General features: G+C 37.4%; 1 protein-coding gene and 2 long non-coding RNA genes across 3 annotated transcripts in view; 1 reads left to right on the plus strand and 2 right to left on the minus strand.

The window, feature by feature from the left end:
- Positions 1–14,320: 14,320 nt before the first annotated feature.
- Positions 14,321–26,883, minus strand: part of LOC143848259 (uncharacterized) — a 70,152-nt gene continuing 57,589 nt past the window's right edge. The window contains exon 7 of the long non-coding RNA XR_013235351.1: positions 14,321–14,336. This is a non-coding gene — a long non-coding RNA (uncharacterized LOC143848259). The remainder of the gene's footprint in view (positions 14,337–26,883) is intronic.
- LOC143849113 (uncharacterized) lies at positions 14,618–16,749 on the plus strand. The gene is made up of 2 exons (XR_013235564.1): positions 14,618–15,212; positions 16,254–16,749. It is a non-coding gene; the product is annotated as an uncharacterized LOC143849113 (long non-coding RNA).
- On the minus strand, positions 23,818–26,670 carry LOC143848836 (putative disease resistance protein At4g27220). Its single transcript, XM_077357899.1, has one exon. The coding sequence runs from the start codon at positions 26,668–26,670 to the stop codon at positions 23,818–23,820; it is 2,853 nt and encodes a 950-aa protein (XP_077214014.1).

The following is a 26,883-nucleotide window of genomic DNA, read 5'->3' on the forward strand; positions in this document are numbered from 1 at the left end:
GCCCTAAATTGATGAGATTCTACGGAGCGACTCGGAGTCACTTCCTAGATTCTCATCTACCCATTTCCGCCCGATTTTACTGTAAAGAATGAGAATGGTTGCCGAACACCCCCTTTATCTTTAATGACCATCATTTGCATATGTCTGCATATATTTTTGTGATTGTACAAGATTTTCACCGAAATTTTCATCTGAAATCAACATGCTTCCATTGAAATTGAAACCTAAAAGCTTGGATGCACAAGTACGTGCACATCAACGGCAAGGTTACAAGGGCCTTGCTGGACACAGGCACAACTCACAACTTTGTATCGAAGGACAAGGCCAAGTGGTTAGGCCTTCAACTTGAGATGGAGACAATGTCGGAAAAAGCCATCAACTTGGAGGCCAAGCCCATCGGTGGGGAAGCCAAAGGAGTGGAGCTCAACATCAGTGGATGGAATGGTGTAATCAACCTTGCGACAATTCCATTGAATGACTACCAGGTAATATTAGGCATGGAATTTCTGTGCGCAACAAAGGCAATTAGCGGTGACCATCATGGATGATAGGTTCCCATGTATGGTTCTCATACACACGGATGGTTGGGAGGCTCTCAACATTACAATTAAGCGATAGGCCTACAAAGATGTGCATGAGCTACAGGGATTGGATGCTTTCAAGCACTTCATTGGAAGAGCGAAGGAGGTGTCTAAGGAATCAATACAATGAAGTTGCAGCGAGGATGTCAACAAAATCAAGTTGGAGGAGGGAGGAGGATGGACATTTCACGGGGTTAAAATTTGGCTCACCATGACTACTTCTATAGGCCTTAAGGATGCTCAAGCAAGGCTTAAAGAAGTGGAGAGTATTTCAAAACTATAGAAAGGTGTAGAAGACTCTTGGAGAAGTTTAGAAGTATCTAGAAACTTGTAGGTAGTTGTAGGTATTCTACTATATTCTTGTAGTCTCTTGGTAGAGACATGTATGGAGAATTCTAGATAGCCTAAAAAATTCTAGGAAGGTCCTAGACCATTGGATGAATGCCAACTTGCAAGATCCCAATAATTTGTATGAGGGGATACCCTATAAATTATGTCAGGCCTCCATATTCTCAAATCATTTATGAACCTCGAGACCTTTGAATATGTAAGCATTTTTCCCGAGAGTAATAAAAGGCATTCATTCTATGATTTGTGGACACGGACAAAGCAGACCCTCAAACTTTAGAAACGGGGACACGGCTAAAATAGAAAGTATATGTAATCATGATTTGTGGATATGGATTCGTGTGTCCAATTTCGACATGGATACGAGTTGTCCAAATGAGGCAAACACAATATTCAATAAAAAATCAGAATGCCACACTTGACACAATACAAAAACATGTCCACACACCCGCATTAAGTCTAACACTTCCGGCAATACAAGTAAAAGTGTCCAAATGAGTGTGGACACGTGTGGACACGCGTGTCGTGTCGGACACGGAAGGACATGTGAGTCGGCAATAAATTAGAAGTGTCGGCCAAATCATAGCATCATTCTATTCTTGTGCGCTTCCTTCTGGTAGCGTCTAAGTGTCCTACTTGCCTTAGGTATTCAGCTAGGCCATTTGGGGTAGCTGATTCAGGGCTAATGTAAGAGTGTTGCACGAGTACCACATGGTTGCGAGGCCACACTGTCACAATACTCATAATTTATTAATCTAAGTTGGAATGTATAATAAATTACAAAAATGCGCTTCATTAAATGAAATAGGTAAAATTGGACGAAATGACTTAATGCTCGCAAAAGACTAGTAACATCACATCTCTCAACAAATTTGCCATTGATACTAGCAAATAAAATCAATACTAAAGCCTCCTTCATGTAGGTATATTCCAATTTCCAACTTGCAGATCTTTAACTATCAACTCCAAAATATGAATGTCAATATCTCTTCGGCTCCTAATCTATGAAACCACAACAACATATAGATAGTTAAATTTTAAACTAAGGCATTATCAAATATATATTTTCTGCGAATAATGACAAGATTAGTTCTCAACTTTATAAAATAAAAAAGGAAAACACAACACCAATGCTCAACTCAACTCAACTAAGCCTTTGCCCCAAACTAGTTGGGGTCGGCTAATGAATCCTTTAGAAAATTTTCAAGAAGAAGGTGAAAGGGTCTACCCGGTTCAAAATGACTAATTCTACTCCTGACACTATTTGGGTTCGTCTACATGGATCATTTTCTTCCATTCTATCATATCCAAGGTCATGTTATCTATTATGTCCCTAGCCCTCAAGTTTTTCCTCACTATTTCTACCCAAGTTGTTTTCGGTCTGCCCTACCTCTTTTTACTCCATCAACTTGGCACAAGTCACTTCTTCTCACTGGCGCATCCAAGGACCTACGTTGGATATGCCCAAACCATCTTAGGCGGTGCTCTCTCATCTTCTCCTCAATTGGTGCCACCCCCACCTTTTTACGGATGTCTTCATTTTTAATTCGATCTAACCTAGTATGGCCGCACATCCATCTAAGCATTCGCATCTCTGCTACACTCATCTTATGTACATACTGCTTCTTGGTGGCCCAACATTCTGAGCCATGCAACATGGCTGGCCTCACAGCTGTCTTATAAAACTTTCCCTTCAACTTGGTAGGGATTTTACTATCGCACAGAACTCCTGAGGCAAGCTTCCACTTCAGCTAACCTGCTCTTATTCTATGGTTAACATCCTCTTCAATCTCTCCTTCCTTATGTAGAATTGAAACAAGATAGCGAAAGATATCCCTCTTAGGTACCTCCTGTCCAGTCATATTTACTACATCCTCGTCCCGCCTCCTTACATTACTAAAGTTGCACTTCATATACTCTATCTTAGTCCTACTTAGTCTAAAACCTTTGGATTCCAAAGTAGTTCTCCATAACTCTAACTTACCATTTACTCCTGTTTTGGTTTCGTCAATTAATACTATGTCATCTGCAAATAACATACACCATGGTACCTCATCTTGGATACCCTCCGTAAGTTCATCCATAACTAGCGTAAAAAGATAAGGGCTTAGAGCCGATCCTTAGTGCAATCCTATTGTAATTGGAAACTCACTAGACGTGCCATCTGTGGTTTCGACACTAGTTACTGCTCCATCATACATATCCTTAATCACATCAACATATTTTGTAGGCACAAAATCCAATAAACATTAGAAATTGGTATAGGTACAAATGCAACTATCAAAATCCAATTAGAAATGTTGATGCATCAAAAGAACATATGACATAATGCACCAAAAGTTCGACCAATAGGAATTGTTCAATGCGAAAATAGAACAAACAATAAGGAGAAAAAAAATGAAGTTACTACACATTTTGGATTGATGCATGGAAAGAATTGTAGAAAGGAATGCACCCTATGTGACTAATAACACAAACCTTAATAAATGAAAAGGAAACCCAAGTTGCTTTACAAGATACAATCTCTTTCGAGATAATTTTCTTCATAGGAGTTCGAGCAGTAATTTTGACGTCAATGCATACCTAAGCATAATTAAAGAATTACTAGATCTTAACATCAAAGAAATAATATGTCATTGAATCAAAATTGGAACAACATCATGGCAATTGAATTAGTTAGGTCCATGACTGGAGTGTGTTACTATTTTTTTCATAATTAGTGTCATTTCAAGTTAATCAAGCAGTTAAGCAAGGTTAGATTCCTTTGAGGGATTTATGCGTTCACCTACGACACTAGTCCACATGAATAAAATACAGCGCATGTTACAGTAACCTCCAATTATCTATAGAAGTTTCAGTCACAAGTACTAGGATATTAGAATTCTAAAAAGAAAAAAAAAAGGATGGTGCATCTTCAAAAGTTACAGATTTCTTTGTGCGGGGTGAGAAATGAATGGTGTAGCTAACTCATCACCACCGCACAACTAAGCATTCGTTCATTTGTTTCATATGTAAAGTAACTTAATTTATACAGGGGTAAAAAGCATAGTTTGGAATTGCAAAAATTGGACACAATGCTTCTATCTAATTAGGCCAATCATTGCAGTGGTATCATCTTCATATGCATGGACTTTTGTAGTGAATGGGGTCATCAACAACAAAACAAAGGTACTAGGCAAATATACAAGCTTATTAGGCATTTTACTCAGTGCATGAGCATGAATGTACTTTATTTCTGTTACAGAATAAAAGATTAACTAACGCAATCCCCAACGGCTTAAGCTTTTGGAGTAATTGGTTGTTTCACATGGCATAAAAAAAACAGGTTCTGGGTTCAAAACTCCTTGATATTAAAAAATCCACATGTGACGGCCAACCCAAAAGAGGGCCACATGTGTCACATGTAGGACAGCCCTAAAAAGAAGGGCCACATGTGAGAGGGAGTGTTAAAGTATAAAAGATTAAATAATGCCATCTCAAACGGCTTAAGCTTTTGGAGTAATTGCTTGTTTCACAATTTCATGCAAGATACGGTGTTTAGCATAAACTGCAAGCATATTCATCAATAAAATAGCAAATATAAATCAAATGATGCATTTGTATTAGTTGAATGTTTTTTAATATTAGATGGTTATCAAATTATGCATAATTATAATCCAAGAAGCATTGGACAATCTAAAATGTCATCATATAACCATAATCGATGTGTTTATGTGGCTAAATAGGGGTTAGGCTACCTATAGAGCACTGATAATTGACCGATTGTTCCCAAAGAAACTAATACTCCGTAAAATAGATCTTGACAGTTTTTGTTCCACTCTAAGCTAAGTAATATTAATTGCAGCACAAATATTAAATATGGATCGGCACTATAATAAATTTCTCACACATAGATGGCTGGTTTATTTTGAAGTGTTTAAGATAAAATTCATGTTTATCCTACCTCTGGAATTAAGAATGTGCCAAGCAAATAATTTAAACCAGGTGTTCAGTTGTGCTTGTTACAAAAAATAACCATGCTGACAGTTTGAGAAAATAAAAGCAGTAACAAAAACTATCCCATCGGCTGAAATGTCTTTGGCTATTAACATCGATGGCAAATCACCACAGCAATAGAATCGATCATCAAGAACCCTAGAAATGTATCTAAGGAAAGCATCATACATAGCTATGACATTATCAGTCAACCCATACAAGCTGCTAATTGCTACAATTCTTACACAGAGAAGCATGGGGGGCATATGTGAGAGGAACTACAAGTATGAAAAAATTAAAATAATAATAATAATAATAGAGAAAAGAAAGTTGATAACATATCTTAACCTGTAAAACATTTTAATTAGAAATCTTTAGCTTGAGTTTAGCATTCTGACTAGAAAACCTAGGACAATAATAAGAAAGATTTAACTTTCAATCAAGTGTTCCTTACAATAAGAGCACTCACTTGGGGGTGGTACACTTTGCAAAATGCCAAGTACGAGAAGAGTGTCACCTCTAATAAGTATGTCCCCTCTCATCCTTATATGATCAATTGCCAACTGAAGCTCGTGCTCTTTGAGATCCTTAGTTGCATCATATGCAACAACCACATGGGATGGAGACCGAGAATCGGAACCCTCCATCTAATAGGCCTTAATTTGGATCATGATTTCTTAAAGGACTATCTAGGCTTTCCATTTATCACAATGGGGTCGCCCCGATTTGTACAAGTTTCTAACTTAGGTTTTGCCTTACTATCAAAATTTTTAGGAGTGGAGTTTTTATATGGTGTAAGCCCGTATAGTCAAGTATTTTTGAAAAATTACTGTACGGATTACACTCTAGTATGATCCAAACCGTCCATTTGATGTGCTACAATGTAAATAGGGTGTGCCAAAAAAAACATTTCCATAGGATGATCCTAGCCCTATGATCATTAGAGGAACTTCATATTATGGGAACCTCTATAGATTGGTAGGTTGGGATCATCCTATGGAAATGATTTTTTGTGCTTAATGTACTTACGTTGTGGCCCTTCAAATGGACGGTTTGGATCATCCAATTGTGTAAGCCGTACAGTATTGTTTTTGAAAAATATTGGACCATGCTTTGTGTGGGATGGGACAGGGGTTGGCCACGTATTTGATTTCTATGGGTGTTACTTTTTCTTACCTTTGATTTTTCTTTACTATATCTGACATTATCATTGTTGTAGACTTTCTTTTTTGACACTTTCATTTTTTCCCTTTTTTTTGTACATCCTTTAGGAGGTCACAACCATGGTTTTAAATTTCGACCGAAATCCGAAATGCATCAAAACCGAAACGGTCATTTATTTCGGCTGAAATTTTGGAATTTCGGTCAAAAATTTCTACCGAAATTTAATATGGAATAAAATATTCGTTTCGGGTTATGTGCCAGATTTCGACCGAAATTTCAAAATTCCAGGGGCCGAAACCGGTACCGAAACCAAAATTTTAAATCCTGTCACAACTCACAAGTGATCGAGGTGCTCCCATCTCTTCTTTTTTTTTTGGTAACGAAGGGTGTCCCCACCCCGGGGTAGGACGATTTCCCTACGGATGCGCGCGATCAACCAGAAACCACGCGCATCGGGTTAGCAAGGGGGAGTTGAACGCTCGTCACTGGGGAGCAAACCCATGACTTTACGCCAAAGAGCCACACCCTTCCGGGTTAGGTGCTCCCATCCTTGATTGATCGGAACCCTCCATCTAATAGGCCTTAATTTGGATTTCATATGGTTTATAAATCACGATCTTAAAGGCCTATCTAGGCTTTCAATTTATCACAATGGGGTCACTCAATTTGTACTAGTTTCTTAGGTTTTGCCATATTTTAAATTTTTTGGAGTGGATTTTCATTTGGGGGAACCAACTATAGTCTGGTATTTTTCAAAAATATTGCACGACTTACACTCTTATGATCCAAACCATCCATTTGATGGGCTATAATGTAAATAGGGCGTGCCAAAAAAATATCATTTTCATAGAATAACCCTAGCCCTATGATCATTAGAGGAACTTCATACTATGGGAATCTCTATAGATCGGAGCGTTGGGATCATCCCACAGGAATGATTTTTGGGGCACAACGTATTTATGTTGTGGGCCATCAAATGGATGACCTGGATCATCCTATGGTTCAAGCCGTACAGTTCTTTTTGAAAAATATTGGACTATACGGGCTTACACCATAGCATTTCTATAATTTTGGAGTTTTTATATGGTGTAAGCCCCTATTTTAGAATGAATCACTGGCTTGGAGAAATCTTAAATGATGTTCCTTTCTCCTCATCCTTGATCAAGAAGCACAGATCAAGCACCCATTCTAGCCATACACATAGAGATGGGTTCACTGGGTAAGCCCATTTTTTCTACCTAAAAATGGGAATAAAACAAAACGTAAGCCCATTTTTTTCTACCAAAAATGAGCTAAGATTTATTTTACTTACACGCATGGAAGAAATGAAGTCTAGATAAAAATGGTGATGCTACGGTCCTGAATTAGAGTCAGCCGAGGTACGAAATTAGGTGGGACCCAGCTTGGTGTGGGATGGGACAGGTCTCTAAAGGGCCATTACGCCGGTCCTGAGGGGTACTCCCTCTCTCTATGTCCCTTTCCCCCCCTCTCTCTCTACTATTATTCTAGCTTTAATCACCATCTATTGAGCATCCTCTTCTCCCATCTTTCTTTATTTGTTTTGTTTTGTTTTTTGGAAATGGACCCCCAAAACATTGCTGAATAAAAATAAAACAAAACGTAAGCCCATTTTTATTACCTAAAAATGAACGTAAAATTTATTTTACTTACCCACACGGAAGAAATGGAGTTTAGTTTAAAATGGTGATGCTACTGTCATGAATTGGAGCCAGCCTATGTATGGGAATAGGTGGGACACAACTTGGTATGGGATGGGACTGGTCTCTAAAGGGCCTTTACGCCAGTCCCGAGGGGTACTCCCTCTCTCTATATCCCTTTCCCTCTCTCTCTACTATTATTCCCACTTTAGTCACCATCTATTGAACATCCTCTTTTCCCATCTTTCTTTATTTCTTTTGTTTTGTTTTTGGGAAATGGACCCCCAAAACATTGCTAAATAAATATCTAGTGTCAAAATTACATATATGTTGCTTGCTTTAATTCCTGGTCCGTGTATTTGATTTGGATGTGCGTTACTGGGTTTCAATCATTTTTCTTACTTTTGTTATTTCTTTACTATCTCTACCAGGCAAATTTACAAACAAGATCATTGTTGCAGACTTTCTTTTTTTAGTCTTTTATTTTATTCTTTTCTTTTTTGTCCACCCTCTAAAGGAGGTTACAACTGTAGAGGATAATATGTAATTTGGGATCCGAAATATACCGCTAATTTAAAGTTCCACTGTAGATGAACCAATATCAACATATGTAATAGACCAGCAAAATTAGACCTGTAAATAAAACAAGGAAAAAGATGACTTATCGAGTTGAGGTGCGAAATAATTCGTTGTCCTTGAGGCAAATCTCGCCCCCACTATGACAAATCAATGGTACAGATGAGCTTCTAAAAATCAGAAGAACAAAAGAAGAAGACATAAAGCCCTTTTCCTGAAGGATGATATCTCTTCTCTCTGGAAATCCGATTTATACAAAAGAAAAGAGAGATCCGCTAGGTGAAATGTTGCACCCTTTTAATGCGTAAATGACGTTTCCTAAACGGCCACTTAGCCACATTTTGTAATATTTAATCGGTAACGAAATATATAAAAGAACTGTTAAAAGGAAAATAAAAAAATGAAAAATAAAGAGAACTTGGGCCCACACGCACGCGGCCGGCCAAACGGCACCGGGCTGGACGCACGTGTGGTATATCCAAAAACCCACCGAGCCAAATGGGTGGTCCGTTCGCGTCGACCCAACCCACCTGCAAATTTGCTGGTATGGGTTGGCTTTGATGACCCGCCAAAATTGACACGCGGGTTACCCAACCCGCGAAAACATGGATTGGATTGTGTGAACCCATGGGTGCCCGCATTTCGTTTTTTGGTGTTTTTTTTTTTTTTTTCGAGTAGAAACCGACCGCATTTCCTAACTCCCAACAAAGGGCAACTTTCAGATAAAAGATGAGATTTCTCTCTTTTGAATGGTACTCCAGGCATTTTGTGTTACTTCATTGAGAAACAATCCATACGAACCGTGAGATCAAAGAAAAAGAGAAATGGACAATCTAGATTAAGAAGAAATGCAACCTAATATAAAAGGGACAAGGGTTCGTTTGCAATTTTTTTTTTTTTTTTTTTTTTTGTTTTTTTGCGGCGGGCGGGGGGGGTAGTCCCTCTCTCTACTATTATTCTAGCTTTAGTCACCATCTAATTGTGTTAGTGGTTTCTATCATTTTTCTTACTTTTGATATTTCTTTACAATCTCCAGATTCTCTACCAGGTAATTTACAAACATGATGATTGTTGTAGGCTTTCTTTTTTTACTCTTTTATTTTATTCTTTTCTTTTTTGTCCACACTTTAAAGGAGGTCACAACTGATATGCAAAGTGGTCCCATTTTAAGGGAAACAGATTTAAAATGGAATCTTCAGACCTGCCAAACCTAAATTTCAAACTAACTTAAATAGTTAGGACTCCACTGACAAAATCTTTCTGTTTTCCTATATTCATTGGTAAGAACAGTTACCATATAGCAAGAACCAACTACTATCGAGTTGATTGGAGTAAGAATCGTCTTGGCTCATTCTATTTTTTGCATTTTCAATTAGTATACAAATGGGGAAAATTAAGGAAAATTAATTATCAAAAGAAGTATCTAAACATAAAATCTCTGAAAACTTAGTATACTGACAGAAAAATTTGAGGAAAATTGAGTACAAATTTCAGTGATCAAACCTTGAGCATATCAATACTCAGATAGGGTCAATGATATTGCTGACAAATACTATCACAAGGCTAGTCATCCAAAGATCTTTAGGAGATCGAAGCATCTCTCAGATCGACGATCCTTGTCGATTTAGGCCAAATGAAGTGTTTTCAGTGTGAAAATCCAAATGGTTTCCGGCGGGAAAAAACCCGTCCAGTGTGAACACCCCAAGGTGTTCCTAGAGTGAACATCCAAAGTGCTTCTAGTGTGAACACTCATGGTGTTTCCAATGTCAACACCCAAGGTGTTCTAGTGTGAAAACATAAAGCGTTTCAAGTGTGAAAGATGGAAATAAGGAAACCAGTTCCAATGTGAACACCTGAAGTTAGGTAAGACGTGTGTGTAAAAGCTGAAAAATGTCTCTTTTTGTCTGTAGAATATTTATTATGTATGACTTGTGTGTGAAAGCTGAAAAATATCTCTTTTTGCCTGTAGGCTATGTATTGCCGTAAGGAGATTCTACCTCTATAAAAGGGAGTAAGGGACTACATATCTCAATGAACGGCATTCCACTTTGAGTTAAAATTACATGTTTGGAGAAGTGTTCTCCTCTTTTATCTTCTTCCACCAAATTTACATACCTTCCGTCTGGGCATTATGTCACGATATGACTAAAACAGGAGCACTTGAAGCACATTTCGATATCACAATAGGCCTAATTAGGATCCGTCTGATCATGAACTTCCTTTTCACCTGGCTCATCCCACGGAGCACGATGATAAAAAGTGCCAACACCCTCCAAGACAAGATTATTGTCATCCTGATTCAAAGTTTCAAAACGTGCCACACGTTCCATAAGTTGATGGACATGCCTCCTTAATTCTTCGACTTCATTGATATGGTGATCATGATGAGGAGCCTCCATACGAACACATGATTCCTAGCCATAGTAGTCGCCTCTTCACAACAAGCACCAAGGATCAATGAGAGCTATGATACTAAATTAGTGGAGCAGCAGAAGAAGAAATTGCAAAATCCAAAACCCAAATAACATTCACCACTTTGATTTTACGGTTTTTGCGGGTAGAAACCTCGCAACACAAAGATAGATAAAGTGTATTATTACTTAAAAAAATGTCCAAAAGTTCTTCCACTTCTCACATTCACAAACAACATAAAGTCCCCTTTGGCCCAAAGACTCCTAACTATTATTAATTAGTAATTACTATAAAATATACTCAACTCAACTCAACTAAGCCTTTGTCCCTAACCAGTTGGGGTAGGCTAATGAATCCTTTAGAAAATTTTCATGATGAATGTGAAAGAATCTCCTCGGTTCAAATTAACCAAGTCTACTCCTGACACTAGTTGGATTCATCTACATGGATAATTTCTTCCATTCTCTCTTATCCAAGGTCATGTTCTCTGTTATGTTCCTAACCATCAAGTCTTTCCTCATTGTTTGTACCCAAGTTGTTTTCGGTCTGCCCCAACCTCTTTTTACTCCATCAACTTGGCACGAGTCGCCTCATCTCACTGGAGCATCCAAAAGCCTACGTTGGATATGTCCAAACCATCTTAAGCGGTGCTCTCTCATCTTCTCCTCAATTGGTGCCACCCCCACCTTTTTACGAATGTCTTCATTTTTAATTCTATCTAAGCTTGTGCGGCCGCACATTCATCTAAGCATTCGCATCTCCGCTACACTCATCTTATGCACATGCAGCTTCTTAGTGGCCCAACATTCTGAGTCGTACAACATGGCAGGCCTACTGTCTTATAAAACTTTCCCTTCAACTTGGTAGGGATTCTACGGTCGCACAGAACTCCTGAGGCAAGCTTCCACTTCAACCTGCTCTTATTCTATGGTTAACATCATCTTCAATCCCTCCTTCCTTGTGTAGAATTGAACGAAGATAGCGTAAAAAAAAGGACAACTACTTGATTTAATTCTTAACACAAATAAAACTCCTCAAAAATATCCTATACTTTAGGAATGCTAACTGTGGCTAGCTAAAGATAAGAATGAAAATTAGGAAAATATATCTTTAAGGTAAGTTGGTTTCCTAAACCTTCTTGGCTTGCTTTTTCGGCTCCAATTTCCAAAAGATGCGTCTGCATTAGCTCCCCATTACTGTCCATTGATTGAAGCGATCTAGTTGTGTTGCAAGATCAGATCGAACTATGAGTGGTAGATGAAGATCCAGGCTATCAAAAGATTGTATAGATACCCAAACGAGGTAAGTTCTAAGATTTGTTTTGTATTCCAGTAATCGATGTAATTATATTAGTTAGATTGGTATAGATCTAACGATAGATTAATCAGATTAAACATAGATCTAAAGATAGAATATTAAATTGTTAGATCTATTTGGTCAATTAGATTAGATGTGTTTATATGTTAGATCATAAAGTTAATCTGAATTATAGATGCATAATATTCTTATGGAATCTATTAGATAGTATGGGGGCATGCGCATGACAACCCATGTTTCCTAATATATCCAAGAAAACTGCACGCACTATGTGCAAATATTACTCTTGAGAGAAAATATATGGTTCTATGAGTGTATTTTATTTGAAAAAGTAATGCTAACTAATTTGTATCCAACAAAGTCCCACAAATCACGAGCGTTTATTAACCGCCGGGCAATGACTAATCACCGGCGTTCACAAATGCCAGTAATTATTGGAAACCGTGTCCAGTGAGAAATTTAAAAAAAAAAGTAATTTAAAAAAAATTATTTTAAAAACCCCAATAATGGGTACATCCATATTATACACACACGCACACGCACACGCATACGCACACACACTAGGAAACCCCGTTTCGCACGGGGCAACAAAGAAATCATGAATTATTAATAAGAGAGGGGACATGTGGCAAGTAGAATTGTAGAGGGAGAGTTGGGTGTGATGGACAATATGTGGATTCAATTATTGAGTTTTCAAGTTTACAAAATGCAATCAATATATTTGTAGAGCATAGCTTATATAATCAGATAATAGTTATACACCAGCCCCAATGTTCCACCAAGAAAGAGTTTCCAACCAGTGCCGTAAGTGCAGAAATGTCAGCACAGTCAAGATTGTCAAACACCACAGAAAAATAACTTATTGAAAGGTCCAAGACGTCAATTCGAACAGAAAACTACCTGATTTCAAAGCATAAAAATGATCCAAAGCAACAATTCTTAGTAATCCATGGGTAAGTGAATTTATTCAAAGAAGCAAAGCCAATTCAAGCTACAGGTAACCAATATCCTTAACAAAGAAAGAAAATCAGGTTTAAATATATCAACTGTTAGTTACATCAGAAATGATAAGGTGTGGCACATAAAGAAAAATAACTGACCTTGTTGCAGGCAAGGACCAGCTATTGAAGGAGATACACTTTCGAAAATCATTGCACTTTTGACATCTTTATTGTTTCACAACCTATCTTAGCCAAATAAATGTAACAAACTTAAATCACAAGTCCCATAGTATGAAGCTCAAATCCCACAACGGTCAATGTGATTCAATAATCGGTATCACTTTGAGCATTCCCACCCAACAACCCACAAAAAAGTACAAAGTTGCTCTGTCATTTCCCTTGTAACCCCACCACCACCCACCATGCTGTTGGGGGTTGCTCTTCAAGCTTCATGTATATCTTCTCTATTATATTATCTAATATATCTGGTCGAGGTCTTGCCTAACCCAACTTACGCATCAAAAAAAAAAAAAAAAGAATACAAAGTTAAAAATATCCAAGAAGAAGCGTCAATGAGCCAACAAAATAAAAAAATGCAATAGTGGCAGAATCCAAGAACTTAACTTTAATGGTTAATCCATACCCTCCTTATTTCATTTCCCCGTACTTATGGGAGAAGTGTTAGAAAAATCCGAACGAGGCGATGAGATGTTATTCCCCTTTCGCATGTCCTCATACATCTAATAGATTATAATAGTTTTGAATGTCAGTGAAAGAGTGGTCATTTTCCTATAGAGAAAACGTTAGAGTTGGAGCTCTAATTGATCAAAATATGTTTTTGTTTTAGCCTTTAAGAATCTTATCATTTTCTCTATAAATCTACCCTATATTCTATAGGTTTCTTCTCTCGAGACAAATGACCCATAATGAAAATGCTTGAGTAAAAGAAATGCTACCATGAGTCTAAAAACTACATTACACCATTTTTTATCCTTCTTCCTTTCTCTTCCCTCTTTTCCCAAAAAAATGAAGAAGAATTTTTTTTTATTCAATTTCTTCCAGTGAAGACTTTGGTGAGACAGAGCAATTGAAGGTAATGGCGAGAAGGGTTTTGCTCAGAAATCGCATGCATATTTGTAATAAAATAACAAAAAATAACAAAATAGAAGGCATGCTTAGTAAATAAACCATGGCGTAGCATTTAAAATGGCCAGATATCAGTTACAAATCCATGTGGTGAAAGAAAGATGCATATAAAATAACAAATCCATGTGGCCAAATAATGTTTTTTCAATCCTTAACGATTAAAAAACAGCAAAAAAACATAAACTGTAAAAATAAAAAAGAGGTGGTTCGAAAATGCAGATTTTTTTACACCACCGAGGATATTCACTGCTTGGATGCTCATGATCCAGAACTGAAACAAAACATAGCAGAAAAAGACATAAAATTAAGTGGGTAAGTATAAGAGGCACTCAAGTCTCCTGTCGTTTAGTATTTAAAGGCCTTGAAAGAGCTTTTTGAAAACTGTAATATCTGTCTGAAAGCCCTTAAAATACTAAACGATAAGAGAGTTGAGCGCCTGTTATAAAAACGTTTGAGTGTTCATATCATTTCCCTTTATAGAATAGAGAAAACTTATGTTTCTAAGGATTTAGACTCCCAAATTATTTCCTGACTTCCTGTAGATCCTTTTTTTATTTATTGTAGATCCTTATATGGTTAAGAGTGTGTTATTGTAAATTTAGATAATTTGGATATTATAATTTTTCTAGAAAATTCCGTTGGTGAATGGTAGTCAGAAATCTGTACATGACATCCTGAATTTGACTACTGTCTAGTATTTTTTATATAGCTACTTCTGTTTTTACCAAATGGAAATTATGTCTTCACTACCTTGATTCTACAAAACAACATCTTTCAAATGACACTAATTTCTTGAATTTTCTATATCACTTGATAAACATTTGACTGAACCTAAGTTTAGTTACATAATCTGTTTTGTTGTCTAACCCTGACATTTGAACTTAGTTTCCAAGAATTCTGGTACTTCTGTAGAAAGAATTTGATGAGGAAATTTTTGTCATATTATAATTTGGTTAACTAGTTTCATGAGAAATTGTAATCATCATTTTTGGAATTATATATTTATATGCAGATTTTACAAAATTGAGTGATGGACAATTATAAACTGAGCAGTGGACCGTTAAACTATTGAGCGGAGAATTCAGATTAAAATAGTAAGCTGCTGATTTTAAATTTGATTATTTGTATAATATTTTTTGTATTTATGATATGTTCATGTGCAAAAGTTTATACGGAGAATCATTCTTGACAAACTAAAAAAAGACCTTGAAATACCAAAGCATATGTTGATATTCTAAAGTTAAATCTCACTTTGGAAAAAAAACTTGAAAGTTGTATTATCGAAATTAAGTGTTGAGGAAGTGCACCCTCTTGGATTCCATCTTTGGTTGCACTCCAACTCATTTCTTTCTTTGAGGTTTCCATTTTGGACAACCGAATCAAAATCTTATATCCCACACAATCTTCCTTTAGCATTTCATTTCATTTTATTTTTTTTGGCTCTTGGTTTTTTTGTTTTCTGGGTTTCTCAGTCTTCTATGGTAATTTTCCTTTTTTTTTTAACTTTTTTTTTTGTGTATATTTTTTTGAAATATTGGATTTTATTATTAGTGTAAGAAGTACTAGTTCTTTTTTTCTTTTCTTTTTTATAATTTCCTGATTGAGTTAGGGTTTTATCTTCCCACTTTTTGATACTCTGCTTTTGATTTTCCAGTAAGAAGTACTAGTTCTTGGTTTTTTTTTTTAGCTCTGTTTTTATTTCCTGATTAAGCTAGGGTTTTTTTTTTTATCTTCCCTCTTTTTGAAACTCTGCTTTTGATTTTCAGGCTTCAAAATTTAACATCCTGCGTTTACTCTAATTCAGTACAGAAACAAGATAAAGGGCAAATTCATGCCTTCTTGTATTTTTTGGATGGATTTTTTTTCCAGCATTATCAGTACGTTTGGCTACTAAAATTTTATAATCCAGGACTGTAAAATCCTGGATTTACAAGCTATAGCTGGGTTTTATAAGCTAAAGCCCGGATTTTATAAGCTTAGAAATGGATTGTACTTTTTTAGGATTGTGAAATCCAGGTTTTAGAATATAAAATCCAGAATTTAACTTATAAAATCGACGTTTTAGCTTGTAAAATCCATATGTCCAAACGGCCCCTTTATATCTGGGAAGTTGAAATCCTTGTTGTTATTGGCAGTTTTGTACTACTTATTATCGTGATGAATGGAGAAAAGTTGGGAACAGAGCATTTGGACGTGTGTTTTCGTAACCTAGTTGTTGGTGGGGGAGGAAACATGGAAGTGGGAAGAGTAAAGATGGCCGATTTGGAGCTTCTCTTGCGTATTGTTTCAATGGTGGATGATCGGACTGTTATCATGGCTTCCGGTGTGTGTACTGGGTGGAGAGATGCTGTTTGTTTGGGGCTCGCCCATCTCTCTTTGTCGTGGTAATGCTTGTTTCTTTCTTTTCTTTCGTTCCCCCCTCTTGTTTTTTTACATGTGATCTATTTAATTTCTTTCAAATTATGCGAGGTCCCAATTTTAGACCTAGCTATTGGACACAGCTTCACGATCTTGTTGATAATGCTCCTCCATATGCATTTTCTAGTAGATAGTTGTCCTGTTTAGAGGTTGTTTATGTATTTTCTTTTTAATCATCGGGAAGTAGAGGACAAACGTATTGGTAGGATGCAATTTTCTTTTCTTTTTTATGCTCCTATTAACTTTCTCGAGTGACATTAGTTTGAGCTTGTGCCATTTGTAGAGGATTGTGAAGATCACGACAATGGGGCAATGCCAATAGTTCGATTTTCATGATATATCACTTTCACTTTTTATTTACCCACAGACCGAGCTGATCTTGAGTGGGGGAAACAGCAAAAACACCAACCCAAACTAAGGATCCAAATCTACTGGGAAAACTTCTTCTTCATTGTATTAGAAAAAAGAAGACAAACTACATTCACAGTATGAGCTGGTCATGAGTGGGGGAATCAAGTCAATCAACGAAAACACCAACCCGAACTAAGGATCCAACTCTATTGGAAACACAACTGCTTCCTTGTCGGCAGGGCGATGAGTGTGTTAGAACACAATGCTATGCCCATCCACTTCTCAAATGGTTCACAAAGTGCCACCAATAAGCATCCTTATCCTGGACACTTTTGATGACATTCCTTGGTCAAAGGTTTGAATCCTAGAATCTAACTCCCCGCTAGTGAGCAAACTTTTTCACTTATAAGTTTTTGGAGTTCCTTTGGCATGTGTTCTGCACTTTGCAGTTATATTTTGTTAATCTAAGGGAACTTTACTTGGATGTTTTTCTATGTTATTTGGTGGTTTCGTACTGATGGAAAATGATATGGTAACCGATGGTAAGACCGATGGGAGAAGCTAACGATGAGAATGTGAAATGTGGGCAAAAAAATAAATTGCCTTTTTGGTATTTTCCTAAACGAAAGGACTGGTTATTTTTCACTTGTGATGCTGTGGCAACAACACATTTGTTCGGTCCCCTGCTTGGTTGTAAAACCGGTTTCCCTAGCATTACTCTTAAATGATATTTGATTTACTAATTGCGTTGGACCTACGCCAAACTCTTTGATTCTACTTGGCATATGTAGAAGTGATGCCAGCTATAGCTTTTATAGCTGTTACTATTATATATGTTTGAGCAAGATATGTATGCCCTAAATGAGACAATGATTGAATGCGATGGCATTTTTAAGATTGGCATGCTCTTTCTTTTGTCGATGTATTGATTAATGTGGAACTGAATGTTAGCCAAATGGATTTAGAGGTGTAGAAGTGATTTTGAATTGGATCTATATTCATGGAAGGTAATAAGGCTATTATATGTTCATGCATGAAAGTGAACTCGTTACTCTATATATGTGCCACAGTGCCATTATATGCTCATGCAACAAATTTTATCAATTCTAGAAATATAGTTCAGGAGGGGTCCAAAGTTTCGTTACATTTAAAGTCAATTAGATTATGCTAATTTTGGAAGCATGCATATTCTCATTTACCTTCCCATAGACATGGTGAAAGGGACTACTGATATTTTTTCCAGTAGTAGCTGTATGTCTTCAAAACCTGGCTCTTGACAAGCATTGTGACAATGGATGGATTTTTCGTCTCTGCTGTAAGGTGATAGGAAATATAACTAAGTTTAATTTAACAAAAAAGCAGGAGGCTAATTGTGCATGGGCCAAAAATAACATGCAGGTTTTAATATATTTCAAGTTCGTCCAAGCAAAATTTACATTGGAGTTGGAGATTTTGAAAGCTAAATATGAGAAAAAGGTCACCTTTTGAGACCGGATGGCTGTGTTACGACCGAATCAACATTTGGACAATCTAAAGTGTAGTCTACTCTATTTTTTCTCTAGCATGGGATGAAATAGGAGATGCGAGTTATCTTTTAACTTGAAGGGATAGATGGTTCATAACTTCCAATCCAGTTTGACATAAAAAAATATATCTAGATTTGTTTAGGACTCAAAATCAATGGATCTTAGTCTCAAATTATGAAGAATGGTCTTGCAATAGGCATGCTAAGAAATGTATCTGAATGTTATCTGAATTTTGTCTGAGGCATATTAAGAAACGTAATGTACTTTTTTAAATATAAGATCATTCATTGCTAATGCATTACAAGTAAGGCATATAAGCATAAATTTCTGTATAGATTCTTCACCTTGTACCATTGTTATAAGATCTCGATCTAATTGGTCAAAAAATGAGCATTTCAATTTTTTGCATTAAACTACGTAAGATTTGTGGCTTGCTCAAATCAACGAAGCTTGAAGTTGAATTTTGGCATCGTTGATATGGTACTAAATGTAGTTATGCTTGTCATTAACATCAAATTTGATTCATCAACGATATTTCATTGTGATTATCTCTCTCTCTCACTCACTCTCAGTGACATTGGTTTAGAATGAATCTGAACGAGGGAATAAACTTATTGGAATTTGTTAATGTTAGTGGTCCTACACATCATTTTTCATTCTAACTCGGCCTTTCATACCTACTGCTAGTCACACTAGAAAATTTCTCAAAACCCCGATTTGCTTTTGATGTTCCCGTTAACTTGAGAGCAATTATTAGATATGCCTTGCTTCAGTTGTATGTTGAAGGCGAGAACCAGTTACCAAGTTTTGTCATTGACATCGAGAATTTGACATGAGAAAAATATAAAGGGTCTCTAAAGCACGGCAATGAAAGATGTTCCGTGGCATCACATCTTTGGATCCCAGGGCATCATACCTTAGGTTGGATTAGAGGATCTCACCCCAAACCCATCGAAGAGAAATCCACCATGAAATTTCGAAGCAAAGCTGCCTTTCATTCGTAATATCATAAACTTTCTTGTATCCCTAAGGCTTTCTTGACTCAAGATAACCTGATGTAGAACGATCGAAGGTTGAACTAATACTTCGCTTTCATACCAAATATGATGCTAGATGGATCTATACTAGGTTTGGGGGTAAAAATTAGGGTTTCGAGTCCTAAAATTTATGATTAAATTAGTAAAATATTTCTACTAGGTTTAGGATAGGTTTAGAAGGTTGCAAACGATGCGGAGAAGGTTTAAAATTAGTTTTGGGGCAATAAAATGGGTGTAGTGTATGAATGGATTTGAATGTTGTTTCTAAGGTAGAGAAATTTTTATAATGTGTGTTTTAGGGTTTTGCCTAGATGATAGTTGAAATAATGCAAGAGAGGTCTTGGGTGAGATTAATGGAGGTCTGGGGTTCCCGGGAAGGTGGTTTATGGGAAAAAAGCAAAAAAAAAAAAAAAAAAAGGATGAAAGAAATAGATAGCATAGTTGGAATATCACCAACCAAAAACCATTGCACCTTAGGTAAGATCCAGGCATCACACCATGGCAAGGAGTATAAATCACATCTGCACAAGAGAAGAAGCTTTCCAAATGTTTGTTCAATCATCATCCATCCATCATTCATTTCATCATCGCTTTATGAAAAGTGCCCTGGGGCTACAAATATATTCGAAAATAGAGAACTAGAAACTTCTAAAACCTTAGACAAAAACCTAACACTTTGACTATAATGCTCTCTAATGACTTAAAAACTTGCCCTCCACGTAAAATTCCCATAATACATGTGTGGGGCCTATTTGAAACCACTCAAAGAAACCAAATCATATTGGTAGGAAAAGATCGTGATACCTTTCCTATAACTTAACGGACATAAAAGACACTTAAAATTAAAATACGAGCCGAGAATTGTCCCCATCGTACTCTCATTGCTTGAAAAGCTTCGACCTCTTCAGGCGAGAACTTGTCGGCTCTGATCCTTGCGCAATCTACAACTAGTTAGCATTTCCAACAGACTAAGTATTTCCAATGCACAAGAAGCTTTGGACAGCCATGCCATTGGTTTGAAGTAGTGTGATCACAGGGTGCACATTTGATGTAATCATTAAAACATGTCTGCTTAGGCAAAATGTAACACAGGTCTTCTGCTTCATTATGCCTATAAACTTCTGTTCTCACGTTCATGATTACATAGTAAAACTTTGCAAGAGGGCCAAATACTAAGATTGGTTAATTCGTTAAATGCATATCGATAGAATTATCATCTTGGATCTGCCTTTCTTGTTGTAGTTGTTGTATAAACTCTTCCTGCTGAGTATGATTGATGAGTGATTCACCTCTTCCGGGCGTGTTGGATAACGATTGTTGCTCTTTAATTTCTCAGGTAGTGTTCACGGGTTAATGCATATCGGAACCGGCTTTGTATGACAATAGTGGCTCTAGTCTGTTGCTCTAATTCTGTGCTCTCAGGTAGTGGTTCACGGGTTAATGCGTATAGAAACCGGCTTTGTATGACAATAGTGGCTCTGGTTTGTTGCTCTAATTCAATGCTCTCTAAAGATGGTATCATTAATGATTGTTCCGGCATGAACTCTCGACCCTGTATATTTTGGATGTCACACATTTTATGAAAGATAAAGAATTTTACTACGGAAAGAAAGGAGGAACCCAACAACCGAGCTATATAACAAATATCTCCGATATTTTCAAAATATCACGTTTTGATCGCGACATTTTTGATAAAATGACAAAATCCCGAAATAATCCCGAGATTTTAAACATATAGAGATATTTTCATTGTTATCATAAAGTATTGCAATAATATCACGATATTGTCCCGTTATTTTTACGATATTTTTATTTTATATTTGTTCTTAAAATTTATATATTTATTTTTTTTAATAATTTTATTTTTGTCGTTTTTCCCTGATATAATCCTGAGAAAAAAAATATTTTTTAATATATCCTGACATTTCCCTTGCCGAGAAATGGTCAAAAACAAGGAGAAGAAACCATAAAAACAAAAAGGATTGCAACAAGAGACAAGGGAACTCAAGGGGGAAGGAAACCAAAAGTCTGCAAAGACGCCCTTCCAAGTCCCGCACGGGCTAACCTATATACATCACTATTGGCAGATCTAACATCCTGGAAATGAACTGGGAAATCCACCACTTGATGATGGCTCCAATCAAGCCACTTGATGGCATTTAACAAATAATATCAAGTTGGCCAGGTCTCTGCTCTTGGTAATATTGATGACCTGAAGAACAAGCATCAATTCCACTTCATTGGAATCCGTAATCCCAAAAGGAACAGAGAAAGACCAACTAGTTTGACCCCTCTCATCCTTGAGAACTCCACCTGGGCCTACAAGCCTGGATTGCCTAAACTCGAACCATCGAAATTAATCTTCATCAATATTGGGTCAGGAGGAATCCACTGCAGAGATAGAACCTCCTTGCACCACTAGAGCAAATCTCTCTCCAGCAACGCCTCATATCGAGCATGAGATGAACCTGAAGCAAGGGAGGATCTTCACCCATGCAATGGTGAGCAACATAGAGAATGGGTTTCTATTTAAACCTCTGAACGTTTAGGAGAGTTGTCGTGCTATGTTGGGTCTTTTTCCTAGGGCACTTTCCTTTTTGTTTGGGGTTGCCATTCATGGATGACAGGTAAAAGACCCACTTGCCCTTGTTTCCCAAGTGGCAAGTAAGGTTACAAAAGTAGTCTAGGCGCCATGCCCCTGGTGTTCAGTGGATGGATGGATTTTACCCCTAACTGCATTCATGGCCATGACCATAGCCTTATATTCCAGGATAGATTGATCTGGATAAGTTGTACCCAAATGATACTTATTATTTATCTCTAAAAAAATAGTTTATCTTCAAAAAAGAAGGTTAAATGCAATTCCATCTTTTGGTAGGAATTACAATCATTTTAATTTTCAAAGATTAAGGTCCTGTTTGTTACTGATTATGATAACAGATTGTTACTCCAAAACCTATTATTGGGTAATTTTGAGTCCAATAATAGGTTTTGGATTAACAATCGGTTGTCATAATCTGAAAAAGACAGGGCTTAAATATTTTTGGGGAGAGATCTTATCACGGATAGTTGTGCAACAAACAATAAATACTTATAATCTTGGAATATACCTAATCGAGGACAATCTATACTACAAACAAACAGGCACTAAGGTCCTTGCTGCACCTAGGTATGGCTTCCTTTGCAACCCAGATTATATGTTTGGAATGGAAAACCCAAAATCATTGAATTTGAAATTCGACCTCGTACCTTGGATGGCCTCATGGTACAAAATCATCATCCAAAGATGAGATCTTAACCGTCCTATCATTGGATCAACTGATCTTCAGTGCCCTTGATTAGACACTTGTCATGTCCCACTAATAAGTAGAGGGAAATGATATATTTGCTCCCTTTTGTTCCCCGGTCCAGCCCTTTTAGTGTAAAAACTGTAATCATAAATAGAATAAAGGGGGTGGCCCGGAGAAGAAAAGGGAGCAAATATATGATTTCCCTTTGCTTATCCTACATTTAGGATAGAAACATGGTCCAACACCATAAGATGGGGTCCACCAAAAAAAAACACAGCACCAAATTCTTACAATCTTTGAATTCCTAATCATCCAATCAATGATCGGTGGATTTTAAAATTAATACTTGCATCCCACTAAGGCCCAGATTGGGTTGAAGGAATGTTATGAAAAAAATTTGACAAGGAAAAATATTTCTAAAAGTTCCTACAGCTTTTTACACACAAAAAATGATAACGGTAACTAACTATTCAATTTTTACTTATTAAGGGCAAATGTAATGTATACGGGAAACGGGCTGCCTAACTAAGAGCAAAACTGAACAAATCCCCACACATGGCATAAAGAGGATTAGTTTTGTCATCAATTTAAGTTTTATTTAGATGGACCTCCAGTTATAATGATATCCCTCTAAATAAGCCATAATCATACCATTTCCCTGAAATTGTGGAGACAAAAAATTTTAAAGTTTTTTCCTAGATTTCCAATATGGTTTCCATATCAAAGTTTTTATATGGTGGCCGACCGTGAAAATCACAAGGGCGTGTCAAAACTCTACCCCTTGATTTTTTTTTTTGGTCAAAGCCTCTTTTTGGACTTACCACTTAGATAAAAAATCAAGGGGCAGAATTTTAACACTGCCCTTGTGATTTTCACGGTCGGCCACCATATAAAAACTCTCCATATCACTCTTATTCATCTATTATTGGTCTCACAATTAGGCATGGACCAAAAATACCTCTTCTACTTATACTTTACCCGTGCTTGTTTCTCGTTGAGCTAGATTCGGGTCTCTTTGGATGTACAAAATATTGAAATAGAAGGGGGGAAAACAGATTCTAGTTACTTTCCTTTTCTTTATTTGGAAAAAAGAGAGCTTTCGTATTCCAATTGTTGAAGGCACTGTGCAAGAACAGGGGAGAATAGACATCGCAAGCTATGGCACCTAACCACAGTCAACTGGGTTAGGTTGTGGAATGTCCCAGTTGGTGGTATGGCCCCCTTCCATATACACGACAGTTCGGGCAGACTTCGTAATTCCATTTTTTTCAATGTAGAGAGAGGTGATGTAGTAATAGCAGCATGATCCTCTTCTCTCATCCCCTCTTCGTAGTCAAATACCTCCTCTAACTCTTCACAACCGACTACTCTGAGTATCTCCAAGTTTTTCAATCCTTCAAGCAGATCATATGATAGGATATTTTTTAATTTCCTACAACCGGAGATGTTCAGCTCTGTAAGGTTCCCAAAGAATCTATTAGGAAGCGGGCCGTGACAGATCTTCTCTAATTTCTCCGTGTCAAAGAGGTCCAATCGTTGCAATATCCTAAAGGCATTTGGTGGAACCCGATGAGATTCTTCCACCGTGTTGATGAAATGTTCCATTTCGTCACAATTGTAGAGACGGAGGTACTTCACGCTGTCGAAAGGTCTACCTTCATCATCTATGAGGTGTACAATATTGGAGACGCCCTCCAATTCAATTTCTTCGCTTCTTTCTAATAACAGTTTAACCCACTTTGATAAAGGGTATGAAATGTTGATGGATGTACACTTGTCGTAGTCGCTCATGAAGCTCCGTCGGTACCAAACGCGGATGCGGAATTTCTTTAGTTTCTCCCAAGGGCCGGGGACTTCTAGAGACAAACAATTCACGTCTTCAACATCAATTTGTAGAACGGTCAAGCGAGCCAAAGATGCCACCTCATCAAAGCTCGCTTTACTTCCACCACCGCTGCTGCCTCTTACCTCCCACTCATTGAAGCTATCTCCCATGTACAGTTCTTCTAATTTAGTCAACCTTGAAATGACATTTGGTGCCACCATTGTAAGAGCATGACACCATCTCAAGTCCAAAACCTTCAGATTGGATAATTGCCCGATTTCTATTGGCAATTCTTTGACCGCAGTTTTCCTTAGGCTAAGTACTTCAAGTTTCACCAAACCTCCAAGTAGGGATATGTCATCTAAACGCATGCACCCATCTAAGCATAGTGTCTTGAGGTTTTTAAAGTACGGTAGTGATGGGGGCAATGATGAAATCTTGGTATTGCTTAGATCCAAGACGACAAGGGCTTTCATTCTTTCAATGAAATTATTTGGAATTTCTTCCCAACCATTCGTTCGTTGTAGTAATAAGGTTGAGAGACGTGGGCAATTTGGCCGCTCGGGGAGCATACCAATTGAAGTTCCCATAAGTGAAAGCCTCTTACATTCATCCAAAGTCTCTGGCCACTCTGTCAATTCCTCTCCCACTTTAACTAGAAACCCATTCTCTTTTCTTGATGCGATCAATATGGCCAGATCTCTAACAACATCGTGCAGTTTTACAAAGCCTTTTTTGTCACCGTCTAACAACAAACAAGAATCCTTAAGTGTTTCAACCAAGGTCTGTATTCTATCCCACGCTTCCTCAAAATTGTTGACATCCTTGAAAACCCTCTCCCCCATTATGTATCTAATCAATACGCCCACTTCAATGTTATGATCTTCGGGAAAGACACTGCAAAACAAGAAGAACAACTTTGCTTCCTCACTTCTAATGTGGTTGTAACTCAGCTCGAGACGAGAGTACACCTCTTTATCAACACCCTCTATGTTTCTTGCAGAAGACCGCTTTAATTCTCTCAATGCATTAGCCCAAATAGATGAGCCTTTGCCTTTCAGTGCCCTTGCAACCGTGATAATGGCTAAAGGCAAGCCCTTGCATTCTTTAGCAACTTCCCTTGCCAAACTCCGCAATTCATCAGTTTCAACAACTTCTGCTTTCTCTTTGAATAGATTCCATGAATCTTGTTCAGATAAAACTTGGACTTCGATATTTTTCTGGCAATTCATCATGAAACATACATCTAATCTCCGTGTTGTCATTATAATTTGGCAGCCCATTTGTGTACCTCCGCAGGGGATTCCGACCTTTGTGAAGTCCAATCTATCCCACAAATCGTCCAAGATTATGAGTACCTTCTTTTCTTGCTTTAATCTCTCCAACAGCGGGCCTGCCCGCACTTCTTCATTAGTTTCTTTCAATTCCATGCCTAATTTTTCTGCAAGTTCGTCTTGGATCTTTTGCAAGTCTTGCTTTTGGGAAACAGTGACCTTTACAACCTTATCACACAACTTTTCATCCTTAGCTTGCTTTCCCACTTGTTCCACTAGGGTCGTCTTGCCAACACCTCCCATCCCATATACCCCGATGATGTTGATTCTCTCCTTTTTTAATGCCTTGATGATCAGCTTCTTAGCTGATTCTGTGGATTCAAAAGATTCAAATTTTCCTGTTGGGTTAAAGCTTGGACAAGGGCGGGGAGTTGCTACATGAGTGAAATTCCCTTTTGCTAGCAGGACATGAACATCAACCATCTTCTTCGTTGCTTCTCTACCTAGAGAAAAGCGCGAGCTGAAATTGGGACACCATCCCTTGAAACATCTCTTGTTCTCCTTCATCCCCTCTTCCAATCTCTCCGTGATTGCCTCAATGTCATCTACTTGTTGTAGCCATAACTGCACTACACGAGTGATTTCTTCTCCATTTCTAATAGCAGCGTCCACTAATTGTCGCACATCATCTCTCGTCGACCTTAGATTCTCAGCTTTGAGTTTAAGATTTTCAACACTCTTTTTATAGTGAACAAGATAATCATAACGGCGCTTAAGAGGACAATATAAAATCTTCGCCACTTCTAAGATGAATGTAGCTACATCAGCCATGATGTTGGAGAAAACAAGGGATCTCAAAGAGGAAACTAAGAACGGAAGGAATAGCAAGTCTCCCTTATTTCTCTCTCTTCTTCTTGCAAGAGATCACATTGGGAGGCAATAATTGAACCTTTGACAGCTGTAAAGAAAAAAGAAAAAGTGTCAAAACCTATTCTAACTGTTGAGTACAAAACATGATCATTATTGCATACTTTCCTTTTCGAT

The sequence above is a fragment of the Tasmannia lanceolata genome, unplaced genomic scaffold (genome assembly GCF_043159265.1).
Source record: "Tasmannia lanceolata isolate RefF3 unplaced genomic scaffold, GAP_Taslan_0.1 ptg000016l, whole genome shotgun sequence".
NCBI classification, from domain to species: Eukaryota; Viridiplantae; Streptophyta; class Magnoliopsida; order Canellales; family Winteraceae; genus Tasmannia; species Tasmannia lanceolata.